Here is a 14,644-nt window from a genome sequence, read left to right as displayed (position 1 = left end):
TTAAACTGACATGCTGAAAGAGAGCCATGCAGCTAATACCTGAGGGCAACTCTCAACCAGGAGCCAACAAGAAAACCAGGACCTCAGTCCTCCAACCACAAGGAACTGAAATCTGCCGACAGCCTCAATGAGCTTGAAAGAGGATCCCAAGTGTCAGTGGGAATGCAGTCTGGCCAACACCTTGATTTCAGGCTCATGAGACCCTGTGCAGAAAATCCAGCTAGCGTATGGTTAGACTTCTGACCTATGAAAACTGTGAGATAATAAGTTTCTGGTTTTTAAGCCACTTAATTTTTGGTAACTTGTCACACAGTGATAGAATACTAGTCCACCTTCCCACATTGCCAAGTCTATCTCAATCATCTCTTGGCTTGCTCCCTTCCTTTCTAGATCCACAGTCCTCCGACTGGTCTTGAGCATCTTCACATCAAATGTTGTATGCAAACTCAGAGACCAGTAAAAGTTTTTTAAAAATATTAAGAAGTACTTGCTTCTTAGTCTTTCTCTCTCCCTCTCTATTCTTATAAACATCCTTCCCAGAGCTTTTGAAAAAGCTCAAAACCATTTCCATTCTGTGCGAACTTAAAAGACCCCATATTCTAACCAACATGTTGAGGCAGGAGATAGAACTGAAAAAAATTACTGTCAGAACAAGACCATGAATAATTGTTACAGGCAATATCATTCTCTTTCTCATAATAATAAATAGTTTGAGGTTGCTTCTCTAGCATCCATCTCTTTCTTCAACCAAAAGCTCTATGATATTACTTTCAGGAATCCACCCCTGCCTCACTGTGTGGCAGCCATGTGGTTCAGTGGGATTGACCCTTTCCTCAGTGACAGTGATGGTCCCTAGGGAAATTGAGCCCATCAGGGCCTACCATCCTGTTGATCACACAATTTGATTGACTCAGACATGGGCATGTTACCCAATGTGGACCAATGAGCTATGAGGTAGTATTGACTAGTGTCTTGATGAAAGAAGCCTTGCAGGTCTTCATGAGTGACTCTTCGTCTGGATGGTGTGGTGAAGTCTTGAGTCCTGGAATTGTTGCCATCTTCATGGGAACCAGGAGAAGAACAAAGGCAGCACACAAAGAAGGGCAGAGCCAAGAGGAACCCAGAGAAATGGAGCTGGGTCCAGATGACATCCTACCCTGGGATTACACCATGCCTGAAGTTAGACCTACTCTGGGATCCACAGTTATGGGGCAAATACTTACTCTTTGGGCCTTAATCCAATTTTGGCTGGGTTTTCTGTTACTTGAAACTGAAAGCTTTCTATCTGATACACGTCTTCCAAGAAAACCCAAGAAAATGAACTGAAAAGCGATTAGAATTTAGTAAGGTAGCCAAAACTAAATAAGTAAACCAAAATCAATAGATTTCCTAAGTGTCAGCAAAAAGTCAGCTCAAAAACATAATGGGTCCACCAAAAGATACAAGAACATTCATAGCAGCTTTGTTCCTGATAGCCCCAAACTGGGAACATCTCAAATGTGCATTAACAGCAGAATGGATAAATTGTGTTTTACTCAGAAAATGGAATATCTCAAAACTATATTACATATGCATTGATGAATTTCATAGACATTACATTGAACAAAAGAAATGAGACACCAAGAGGTTTTTATATACTGTGTGATGTCATTTACATCAACTTCAAGTATATGTATAATAATTTATATGTATCATATATTTATCATAAAAATATACCACTCACCATTTGCCCAGTCATAGGGTTAGAGGGTACTGAAGTTAGGCAGAGTTGGGGCCATAACCTTCTCTTCAAATCCATGTCCTGCTTTGCCGTGAATCCCTATGAAATTCTACTTAGGCTCTGAGTGACTTTCTAATGAAAACAGTCCCTTTAGTTTCAGGTCCTCACTCCTCAAACCACAAAACTCAAAAACAGGCCAAGAGACAGGCGGGTGCCTGACACCATGTGAGTCCTCAGTCATCTACTCTTTTCTTTAGCTAAGCCACATTTTCTCCAAAAGCAACTCAGGCTGCTACACAATATTTTATCTTCACCCCAAGGAAGTGTTAGCTCTTTGGAACTCCATCTCCATTTCAAAAGGTCATGGCCTGTTTGCCTGGAACAAACAGCCAGTGCTCTGCCTTCATCTTCTTCGAACTCTCAGTCATTTTTGACAAGCTTGTTCTCTCTCTCCTCCTTGAAAGGTTCTCCTCCCTTGGGCCCATGGCAACCTCTCTCTCGGTTCTCTTGCTGGCTCACCCATCAGACCTCCTCAGTCTCCACTCCAGGCTCCTCCTCTTTCTGTTGACCTCTCAGTGTTGGGATTTCTCAAAGCCAGCTCTTCTTTCCATCTACAAGACCCCGCTGCATGTTCTTACTCCCATCACTTCCAAGTTCATTGGTTTTTTTGTTTGTTTGGTTGCTGTTGTTGTTGTTGTTGAGACAGAGTCCTCACTCTGTTGCCCAGGCTGGAGTGCAGTGGCATGATCTCAGCTCACTGCAACCTCTACATTTTGGGTTCAAGCAATTCTCCTGTCTCAGTCTCCTGAGTAGCTTGGACTAGAGGCATGTGCCACCACACCTGGCTAATCAAGTTCACTGTTTATCCTCATGACTCCCAAATTTATACTTCCACTCACATGTCACTCAACACTCAGATGACCCTGCTGGACATTCACCCTTGACCCTCCTGCCCCAGCCACCTCACTCTTAACATCTTCATGCCCTGTAATCCCCTACTTAGAAGATAACAGCAGCATTATCCAAACCACTGTTTATGTCAAATCAAACACAGAAACCTCTCATGACTCCTCCCTTCTCTTTAGTCTCAAAATTCATTCCATTATTCCACCCATCCCAGTTCCAGCTTCCTCAAAAATTTCCCTTAAATCCACTCCCTCATCCAGTTGCACGACCTCTACCCCAGTACAGGACATCGTCATCTCTCTTTGGATCTTTGCCCTGGACAGCTTCTTTGTTTCCAGACCCAGGGGAAAGATCCCTCTATATTGAGGGAGAGACAATACCAGTAAACCTTCAGAAGACATCCAGGAGGCCAACACCTGAGGCAACTACAGAGAAGCAGTTTTAAGTGGCCAGGGAACAGGATGGCTGAGGTGAGTAGGTGACAGGGAGGAAGCTAGAGAGGCACATAGAGGCTCTGAATGCTATACTAGGCACCTTGAAGGTTAATGTGAGGGCAGTGAAGAGCTGAGGAATGATTATAAATGAGAAAATGGCTTTGCAGGTATGCATTTCAGGCACAAAAGAGGCCTCTGGCCACAGTGAAGGACCGGCAGAGAGCAGGGAAAATACAGCCCTACAAAGTCACTGCATCACCGCAACCAGCCAGCTAGAGGACTTTCATAAAGCTTGGTGTTTTGTTCCTATGGAGTAGAGCCAGAAACATTTTCCTTCTATAAATGATATAGTCACAGTTACATCTTTTTAGTACTCTGAAAGGGAAAGCATAAGAAATGCTAGCCAATCGTTATTAATTGTACCTTGGAGTTATCAGCTTGCATAGGCAAAGAGAACAAGAAAGGAGAAAAATAAATTTGCAAAGAAAGCCTCTCTTCTAGACATTCTTCCTTTTCCCACAGTTAAAAGAAAATGGAGCAAAACAGAGCCCTGAGTGCCTTGTCTATCAGCAGAAACGAGAGAGGAAAAGAGGATAGAGGAGAGGCAAAATTCCTCCTTCTCTTTTTATTCTTTAAAGTGGGGTTTTATAGATATTTGGAAAAATGAAACTCCAGGTTTTCAAATACGATTGTGGATTTGGGCAAAGCAATAACTTTGTATTCTTTCCATATTTACATGTTGATCCCCATTGTCCTGTCAGCTGCTAATATGAAGAACATAATTTAACATAATTGGCATTGTGAAAATGGGATAAATTATTCATCCCTAAAGGACCCCTCGTCTGGATATAATTCCCATTTCACTGGCAAGGCCAGATAACGCATGGTGGTTCAGATGGTGCAAAGTATAGATCATAAAAATTTAAAATACTACTTCTCAGGATTATCAATAATGAAGAGGTTCCCACATGGAGAGGTCCGAGGATTGGCAGGAACAATAAATAAAAGTGCGGAAGTGCTGACAAGGAGCAAGATTGTATTTTTATGAGCTGGACTTGCACAGTCCAAAAATAGATCTAAGCTGTACCCATCATCCCTGGAGCAAAGAGACAGGTTCAGAGCCAGGACAATGAATGGCTGGCACTGAGTCCCTACTAGGAGCCAGGCACGGTGACAGGTGCCCTGCTGATGTGGACTCATTCAGTTCTCATAATTCTCCTGACAACATTCTCTCCAAGCCTCAGTTCTCTCCTTCAAAATCATTATTATGATTCCCATTTTTCAGATGAGGAAATTTAGGCTTCAAGAGTTCAGTCGCTTGCCTGTGATCAAATGACTGGCCTCGGGTTGAGCTCGATTCAAACTCAGGAATATCATACTCTTTCTTATTGATCATGGTTTTGGGTTTTTTGTAAAGGTGCCCACTACATGCCTGGCACTGTGCCAAATACTTTACATCCTCTATCTCAGCCAATCTTCTCCATCATTCTATGAGGTAAAGGTAATCATTCCCATTTTACAGATAAGAAGCCTGAGTCCCAGAGAGCAGAAGTGACTTCATAACCTCACATGGTCACTAGGAGGCAGAGCCCAGACTTGAACCCAAGCTCAGATCCAAGTGCCACCTAACACTTGAGCTCTGATCCTGGGGAACCAGGACATAACAGGGAGGCCATAAAAACTGTGGAATGAATGAGTGAACAAATAACTTCTATTTCTAAAGAAAAAAGGCGAAGTTGCCCAGATGGGGCCTGCATCCTTAGTTGGGAGCTTCCCCCATTTGCACCTATCGCTCCTCACTCCACACTCCCTCTTTGGATTCGAGTTTTCTCCTGGGCCCTTGAAGGTTGGTTTTGGGCCCCGAACACAAGGTAAAATGTCAGTGCTCAAAAGACTTAAGTGGCAGTGTTGTCCAACCCCATCAATTCACAAATGGGGAGACTGAGGCGCAGAGCGGGAAAGGGATGTGCCACAGGTCACACAGTAAGACTGGGTCGGAAGTAGGTCTCTAGTATGAACACTAACTCTCAGTCCAGAGCTCTTTCCATGGAATAAACTTTGTTTTTCTTGCTGGGCCTTTGCTTTCTCAGAGGCTATATAAAAGCTGGTCTCAAACGAACTATCTGCCTCAGTAAGTCTGTAACTCCCCACTTCTATGGCAATGCATAGCACGGGGTGAGACAAGCTACTCTCCATGGGATCCTCTACGGGGAACTTCCAGCTCCTTCTGCTCTGAACAGAGGCAAGCTGCCTGGGCTGGAATCATTACAGTGGAGCCCAGGGCTCTGCCACCTGGGTCTTCCACGGTCCAGAGGCCCAGGCTATGTCACTGCTCACCTCTCCTTGCTGCCTGGTGTAGCCCTGTGACCTCCAGAAACAGGGAACCTGATTCTGGGACTAAACAGATAATGTTAAGAACAACAACAACAATAATTACACCATTGCATTAAGCATCTACTATGTGCTAGGCACTATGATAAACATTTGCTATGTATTTTCCTCATTTTATCTTTACAACAAACCTCAGAGGAAGACATTAGTGTCATGAGGAAACAGAGGGTCAGAGTGGTGAATAAACTTGCCCAGCGTCACAGTGCAAGTAGGTGGAGGTAGGATTTGAATTCAAACTGTGCTGTTCTGACACCTCCCTGTACAGACAGAGGCACTGGCTTCACCGTGATCTCCCTGCATGTGAAAGTGAACAAGTTACATCCACTCCCTGAGACCATTTGCCATCTGTGAAACGGAAGTGAATTTTTTTAATAGAAAATCTAAGGCCAGGTGCAGTGGCTTCCGTCTGTAATCCCAGCACTTTGGGAGGCCAAGGCAGGAGGATCAGTTGAGGCCAGGAGTTTGAGACTAGCCTGGGCAACAAGGCTCCATCTATAAAAAGTATTTAAAAATCAGCCTGGGTGTGGTAGCATGTGCCTGTGGTCCCAGCTACTTATGGGACTGAGTCAGGAGGATTGCTTGAGCCCAGGAGTTCGAGACTGCAGGGAGCTATGTATGATCACATCACTACTACACTCCAGCTTCAGGACGACAGAGAGAGACCTTGTCTCTAAAAATCAATGAATAAAATTTGATGCATTCTTATGGTAAAAAAAAAAAAAAAAGATGAAAAGTATAGAATCAAATTCTTCAAATGGAATGCACCTACTCCAATCCCCATTTCCCAAACATTTAACAGTTTTCTGTGTGTCCTTCCAAAACTGTCTTAAGAATTACAAGAATAAAACATGCTCACACTGTGTGTGTTTCCCCAAATGGGATCACTCCACACCATTCTCTTTAAAGCTGTTTGGACGAAGCAGCGTGTCTGTTACATCTTTCCACGCTGGCGCGTGCAGATCAGCCTCATTCTCAAAACCTCTGCTTAGGCTTCCACATGCGTGCGCCAGAGCTCAGTTTACCAGGCCCTTCTCAGGGAACAGTCCAAGTTGTTCCCAGTTCTTTTCAATATATAGTGGCCTTTGCATACTTGAAATATATACCCATAGGGTAACTTCCTACCAGTGAAAAGTATACCAGTCCAATGCTATCCACAGTTTACATTTTACAGACAATGTCAAAATACCCTCTGAAAAACACTGCATCACATTACATAACCAACAAGAGCGAATTGAGGACAAGTTTGCCCCAGTGTTGTCAACATGAGGAAATATCCATTTTTTTGCGCCAATCCAGTAGGTAAAAAAAGTATATTTTGTTTAAAATTGTGTTTTTAAATTATACGGCATTTTTGTTACGTGTATTGTCATTACCTATTTGCAGGATCTGCCTAGTCAGAGAAGTTGTCCCAATTTGAGATTCATCTCTTGAGATTCTCTGAAGAACCAGGGGGCTCTAGGTCCTGGAGCCTGCAGGGATGTGCATTTCTGCTGTTCCCTGGGGAAAGGCTACGTTTCTAGTATCTTGTGTCTCGGGGGGAAAAAGAAACCCTGCAGAAAGCCCAGGGAGAGGCCCAGAAGGCACACAGGCCTTAGGTCCTCTTTCAGGCGTCCCCTGCGGAGCATCATCAGGCCCCACACCCATCTGTGAAACCCCATCCTTCTCAGCATGCTCCACTTCTGCAGTCTCCTTCTAAAGCTACCATCTTCAAGAGACATATTCTAGATGCCCAGTGAAAGAAAGGAAACTATCTGTGAGCTCCCTCAGTATGCTTTGCACTGAGCTGGGCCCATTAGACAACTGTCACACTGTTTCCCTCACCGGCACCCTCTTAGGTAGATATTATTACCCGTTTTAGGGCTGAACAAACTCAAAGCCCAGAGATGCTAAGTAATGTGCCTAAAGCTACACAGTAAGTAAATAGCTTAGCTGAGATTTGAACCAAGGTCTCTAGGACTATAAAGTGCATACGGCCTACCATGCAAAATTTAAAACATGCCATACATTAGTCATTAGTTTCTAAATATCTGTGTTCTCTCCTCCCACAAGCAGGTAAGCGACCTCCTCCAAGATGCATAAAGACTTATTAATCAATAGAAAGAAAAGAAGTGTTTGCCCAGAACGCAGCAGCAGACCTGCCGATTATGGTTCACCTGGGGCTCTGCCAAGGTGGGTTGTGCCTGTCTGTGGTTTGCTTTCTGCAGAACTGCCACCCTTCCCAGCACACCTGCATGCAGATCTTGGCTACATTGTTTTCCTTTGGTGCACCCTAGGACAGCCTTCCACCTGTCTGAGCCTGTTTCTGCACCTGTATAATGGGGATCATGGTAGCAACCTCACAGGGGTTGTGGGGACACCTGGGTTATTGTGGCACCTTAGATGAACCAAAGGCAGCAAAGCACCAAAGGCATGTCCTGAAATTTGATGTCTGCAGACTAATGTTCCAGCTTCTCAGGAGCTTGCTCCCATGGCCTAGAGAAAGTCACCTAGATTTGAGTCTACTTCCTCAGCTACCAAGTAGAGAAACTGAGTCCAGTTTTAAGCTAGGCAAGAGGGGGATCAGCCAGTAATTTCCACTGCCCACTGCATGCCAGGCCGAAGGCTACCAGGATGACACAGCCTCAGGTCTAGCTGGGGCCTCAGGTCTAGTGGGCAAATGAAGCAGAGAAAGCAAATTATCCTCCCAACCAACCTGGCACCATGTCTAAATACCACCAGCCTTCCCACCCCACTGCCACTGCCCCACTATCCTCTCCTCCCTGAATGTAGAAGTGGCCTTCTAGCTGGTGTCAGACCCCCCATTCCTTTCTTCTACTCCTGTATTGGGGGTGCTTCAGACAACTCAGTCACCCCTGTTTGGGGGACACTAATCTGGTGCTGTGTGGAGGACTGATTGAACAGAAAGAGGTAGAGGAGGTCAAAAGACCAGGCATGAGACTGAGCCTGTCCCTTGTCCCTTGTCCCTAGGGTGGCTCACAGCAATGAGGGCAATCTTCCAAAAATCAAACTCTGATCCTGTGACTCTCCTGCTTTAAATAGCTTTTGAAAAAAAAAAATACACCGGGGCCCACATAAACTGGTGCCCATCCCACCTCATCTCTTAAATCTCTCCCCATCATTTGACATCATCAGCCAACGTGGCCCCCTGATCGTTCCTCCACCCTCCTCAGGGCTCAGTTAGGCCTGCTGCCTGACCATCCTGTCCTTAGAATTAGGTCCTCTATATGTCTTCTCTCTCCTTACAACACCTTGTTCTTTCCTTAATAGCCCTTCCCACAATTAGCATCTATGTGCTTTTATTTGTATGATGGGTTGTTGGAAGTCTCTCTTCCTCATTGGACTGGAAGCTCCATGAAAGCAGTGGCCAATGCTGTCTTTTCATTGCTGTGTATCCATGGCCTAGCACAGCGCCTGGCTCACAGAGGGCACCCTATAAGACTTGCTGGCTGGATGGATGGGTGGATGATGAACAGATGGGGAGATGGATGGACGGATTGGTGGATGATGAACGGATGGGGAGATGGATGGATGGATGGGTGGATGATGAACGGATGGGGAGATGGATGGATGGATTGGTGGATGGATAGATAGATGGATGATGAATAAATGAATACCTCCCAGGGTGATAAGTACAACTACAGCTCTACTTATCGGTAGTCGAGGAAGGCATTCAGGAGAGTTGCTTTCCGAACTGGGTTTAGAAAGATGAATACTGACATCATACAAGCAAAGGAGCCATAAGGGCATTCTGGGCAGAAGGAATGGCATGTTCATGAAGGAGAAGGCATGGAACATCCTGGGGAGTGTGCGAGTCCAGGGCAGGGTTCCCCAGTCTTGACGCTGTTGACATTTGGGGCAGGATAATTCTTCCTAGGGGCAGGACTGGTGTGTCCTGTATACTGTAGGATATTTAGCAGCACGGCGTCCACCCATAAAATGCCAGTAGAATCCTCCCTCTAGTTATGACAATGAAAAATGTCTCCAGACATTGCTAACTGTCCCCAAGGGAGACAAAACCACTCCCTGGAGCACCGCTGCTCCAGGTAGGTCTGGCACGCTGACATTTGAGGCACAACGTGGGAGTGAAAAGAATGGAGGCCAGCAGGCCAGGTGGTGAAGGAGCTGGAGTGGCAAGGTCAGGATTCAAGGAGGAGATCTTGTGGGGTGAGGAGATGAGGAAGGTTTCCACGGGAGAGGGACCCAGGTACAGACCTGGGAAGGCTTGGAGGCAATGTGGAAGACTGAGTTCCATGAAAGAGAGAAGCAGGAGGCCACTCAGGAGCCTGGCACTCCTCCTCAAGGCAGACACCAGTCTCTCCAGCACCAGGCAGGGAGCGAGCACTGGAGCCTCTGGTGTTCTGTCTGGGGGACCAGTCCAGGTCCCTTCCAGGTCCAGAAGCCTGCCAGGGGGAGGGCTTAAGAGGCAGGTGCAGCCACGGATGAAGGAGCCTAGAGTTTGAGGAAGCACTCTCCCAGAATGAGAGACTTCTTACTGAAGCCAGTGCAATGCAGGAAAAAAGCTGGAACATCAAGTACACTTCCAATTCCAGTCCTTCCACTCTTTATCTGTAAAGCTTAGGCAGGCCATTATATTGTCCTGAACCTCAGTTTCCTCATCAGTGAAATGGGGGCACTGAGACCCACCTTACAAGGCTGCTGGGAAGATTAACTGAAATAATCTGAATGCCCTGCATAGTCCCCTCCTTAGCCCAGAGCAAGTCTTCAGACATGTTCCACGAGAGGACTCCAGCTAGCCTCCAGACGCTGTTCTCTCGAAATTCAGATTTCATATTACTAAAGGATACTTAGAACACTGACTTTCAGTATTACAAGCACACTCTGTATTTTACATTTTCAAAAAGAAAAGCCATGATCTGACATTGGGGTCAAATATCCTTCTTTCTGATAACCATCTTAGCTTCAAATACTTACCATCTGACCAGAGCCTAACCAAAGGGTTGACAGCTGTGTCAGGGCTCGTTCTGCCTCCTCTACAAAAGTCCTGTGAGGTGAGTCCCAAAATTAGCATCCCCATTCTATGCACTAGAAGACTGAGGCTGAGGCAACTTAAGAGACTACTCTCCAAGTTCTTGGCCAAAGCAGGCTGGTAAGAGTTGGAGTGGGATTTGAACCCACCTAAAGAGGTGGCTTCAGAGTCCTTGCTGGTCATCTGGACACTATTCTAAGCATTTAGAGGACCTTTGGCTTCTTCAGCAACATTTACTTTTAACATTTACTGTTCTCATATCGGGGAAAAAATGTAATTACTCTTGTAAAGATTCTAAAATCTAAATATTAGCACAGAAAACTGATAATACAATTCCCCACTCAGAGAAGACAGACCTAAGAGAGGGGAATGGACTGCACTGTGGGTCAGTGGCTGAGCTTGAGCCACAGACCACACGTGGGGACTCCCAGGCCGACTCACTTCTCATCCTGCTGAAGTGGAAGGTTCTGGAACAGCATCACCTGGGCTCTACATCCAGGATGCTTTCCCAGCTGTTTGCTATGGGGAGCTACTTTACCCCTCTGTGTCTGAGTTTCTGTAAAATTCAGACCAAAGTAGGTACTCTCTCACTGGGGCTTATTAACTCCAGAGAAGAAGAAAGAAAATTGCGTGCATGTATGAGTGAGTGTGTGTGTGTGTGTGCGCGCGCGCGCACGCGCACCCGCACGCATATAGCTTAGCATCAAGAATTTAGGAAACACCTGAAAAATGGTGACATTATACTCTTATAGTTTTTTTACCAGGCACTTTATATATGAGGCCACATCTAACTTTGTTCTGACCATTGTGAGGTAGGTGTGATCCTCCCCATATCACAAAACAGGAAACTGAGGCTGCCCTGGTGAAAGACTGTGTGGTGACAATCAGAGTGTCAAACTGGGTCCCCTGGATCTTTCAGGATAATTGACTTCCTCTTGCCTGCTTGCAGGCCCACCATGAGAGACAATGCATTATCTTTCAGGTTTTGGGACAGTGTCTGGTACACCTGGACTGGATACTCAGTGGTTATCAGACCTGCCTCCTCTCTCATTGAAAGAATAAAGCCCTGGGAGCTGGGTGGGAGCCTAAGGGGGGGGGGGGCGGTGTACAGAGACCATGATAATCTCTAGATGACCTGCAGGCATGTAGAAGGCTAGGGGAGAGATGACCTCACCACAATCCCTTTTCTTTGCACACCTCTTAGAGACATGCAGATCTGCAAGGCTATAGCTGTTGGCCTCACAAAGCCCCAAGAGAATATCCCTCCCTTCTCCTACTAACTTCGACTTATATCTGGGTTCGAACTCCAACATTTCTACTTACTCCTTCTGTAAGCTTAGATAACTCACCAAATTTTCATCTATAAATATGAATGAATAATCCCTGACTCCCAGGGTTAATGAGCATCCAAAACAATGGTCCTCAACTTTGGCTGCATGCAGGAGCCACCTGGGAGATTTCATTCATATTAATGCCCGGGTCTCACTCTCAGAGACTCTGATACAGTTGTTCTGAGGCGTGGCCTAGAAAGCAGGAGTTCCAAAATCTCCCCAGGTGATTCTAATATGCAGTTCAAAACCAAGAAGCTCTGATATACATGTAGCAGGTACTCTATTAATACTGCCCCTTCTCATCTCTTTAGTGTTAGTTACCTGTTCAGAATTTATCTTTAAAGGCTTTATCAGTTCCTTAGGATGGCTCTTAAGAATTCTCTCTGTCAGCCACCCCACCCTTGCACGTTCTCCTATTGACAATCTCTGCACTTTCAAAACAAACGATTCAACCCCTGGCCAATCAGCAGCCCCTTTATCTAGCTTTGGCTCCTCTTCTGTTGATTGGTTGAAGCCAATTGGTTAAGACACACAATGCCCTCCTGCAGATGCCAATGGGGAATCAAACAGATGGAATGATCCATTGTTCGCTCTTCAGTCAGGGAACTCCATCACTGGCCTCCAAGTCTCTCCCTTACCGTGTACAAAAGCTCACATAATAAAACCCCAGGTTGTCCCAGGTAGACCTTAAATGATACTGTTTCTCCCTTCCGTGTCCATAACCCCCACCCCACCTTTGTGTGAATGCCCACCTCCATTCTTCATGGACTACTCCCATGTCAGGAGATGTGCCATCAGCCAGTCACTCATTTCCAGCCACGCCTCCCCAAAAGACACTCTCCTGCAGTCATGTTGCTCCCCCAAAGCTCTCCATGCTTTGCCTTAAAAATGCCTTCCTTTGCCCAATCCATGGTCTGCCAGGAAGATTTTTTCTCACCTTTACAAGCCCAATTCAAATGCTCTCCTCTGCAGTTTGCCTAACCTGTCCTCTCAGCCCCATTCCCAAACCCTCTCCACCCCAACAGAATTTAGTTGTTTCCACCTGTGCACCCTCACAATCTTTGTAATGCTCAGGTATAACATTTACCAGGATGAAGTAGATTAAACTGTCATACTAGAAAAGGATTTTGTAATTTTGTCTTTTTATAACCAACTCCTAGTATAGGGACAGGGTCTTAGCAGGTGCAAACTGAATGCTTGCTGGAATGAATCCAATCCTCTGTCCTCAAATCTATACCTGTCAATTTTTGAAAGACCTTCCCAAAATAATCAAGATGAATTTTCTGTCACTATCTAGAAGCTTATTAGTATTCACCAGCTGTAAGAAAACTTTAACAAGGAAAGATCAATTTGCTTGCCCATTTATGCAGATATGAACAAAAAATGAATAAACACTTACCATAAATCTGAAATAACACAAGAGATGTCTCGGCTCTGGAAGGAATAACTACATTTTACAAGAAAGGGAGCACATTTGGCAGATAAGGGGATGAAAGGGTTTGGGGGGTGGAATTTTTCGCTGCTTTATTTCCTGAGATGGGGGGATCCTGGGGGCTAATGAGAGCAAGAGCACCTGCTTTACCTTTTCTGGAGCAGGCAGCTGTAAGTGATTAACCTCCAAGGGAGTGATGAGAGGGACGGTCTGGAAGCCATCCTCAACTGAAGGCGGCTTGGTTCCCTTCTCGCTGGGGTTACTGTTCAGCTTCACCATCCTTACGCCTTTCTTCCCAGACCTAAGGCAAGCAGTGGGATTCTGGTTACAGCAGGAGGTGAGGCAGAAAGAGAGGGCTGACGACAGAGAAAACAGCACTGTCCTCAAAAGCTCCACTCAAGGGGCTTTCAATCTGCGATCAGTCATTGATCTTCCACTAGATTTCCTGACATGATTCCCACTGTCCAATAAAACTTCAATCATCAAAACATGCCACCTTCCCATGGGGTTCAACAGCACTCAAATTTAAGGAATTCAAGGAAAATCCTAAACCTACACACACAAAAAATAAGTGTAAAACAAATATACTTTTAGAGCTAAAGTGTTCACACAATGCCAGTAAAAAGATTATACTTAGTGCAAAATGAAGTCCTATTATACCATCCCCCCTGCGGTATGATAAATTTCACCTCACCATTCTGGTTGCTATTCTATTATGTTGGTTTTTCAATCAGTAATACCCTAAAACACAATAAATACATTCAATATCCCAGTGTGTACCCTGTTACATCATATGTGGATTGTACATGAGGTGCAATTTCCTAAAATAAAAACAGAAAAAAAGGCTAGCTTGAACCTGATCCTGTTATTCAGCCATGGAATGCCTCCATTTCCTCAATAGTGAAGGGCCATTTTTTTTGGTTCCACGGAAAGTTAGCAGCTCCCATATTGCAGGATTGCCAACCAAATAAACAAATCACATTTATTCATCTCCAGATCCCTTAGAAGTCTAATGGTGCTCCCCTCCCACCCCCAGAAGCTCAACACAACTGAATTTCTTCTCTCAATCCTGCTGATGGAACGTTTAGACAAAACAGGGTTGTCGTGGGGGTGAAAGGGTTTGGAAGATATTTGGGAGTGGTTATAGCAAAAACAAATGCCTACTTACTGTGCTGCACTCTTGGGGGGTCAGAGCAGATTCAAGCCAATTTGAAGAGGAGGAGGACGGCCAGGAGTCCTCCCTCCTCAGCCCGAGCTTGTGGTGCTGAAAGGACAGCGCCTCGCGTGCGTCTGGATCGGAGCTTCTGAGAGCAGGCGTGAGCGAGCGGGGAAGAGCTCCTGGCAGCTGCCTGCCTGCTTGCTCACTCGCGCCCCCTCCTACCGGGGAACGCGCTCCCACACCATCTGTCATCTGGCACCACCTGCTGTTTCTTATGCATGACC

General features: G+C 45.5%; 1 protein-coding gene across 1 annotated transcript in view; it reads right to left on the bottom strand.

The window, feature by feature from the left end:
- Positions 1 to 14,644, bottom strand: part of NSG2 (neuronal vesicle trafficking associated 2) — a 139,142-nt gene that overhangs the window by 46,911 nt on the left and 77,587 nt on the right. Inside the window, exon 3 of the mRNA XM_010373343.2 lies at positions 13,352 to 13,502. Within this exon, the coding sequence (XP_010371645.1) occupies positions 13,352 to 13,480 (129 nt within the window). The 5' untranslated portion in view covers positions 13,481 to 13,502. The remainder of the gene's footprint in view (positions 1 to 13,351; positions 13,503 to 14,644) is intronic.

This window comes from Rhinopithecus roxellana, chromosome 3 (assembly GCF_007565055.1).
Source record: "Rhinopithecus roxellana isolate Shanxi Qingling chromosome 3, ASM756505v1, whole genome shotgun sequence".
NCBI lineage: Eukaryota > Metazoa > Chordata > Mammalia > Primates > Cercopithecidae > Rhinopithecus > Rhinopithecus roxellana.
This window is presented reverse-complemented; position numbering and strand designations above follow the sequence as displayed.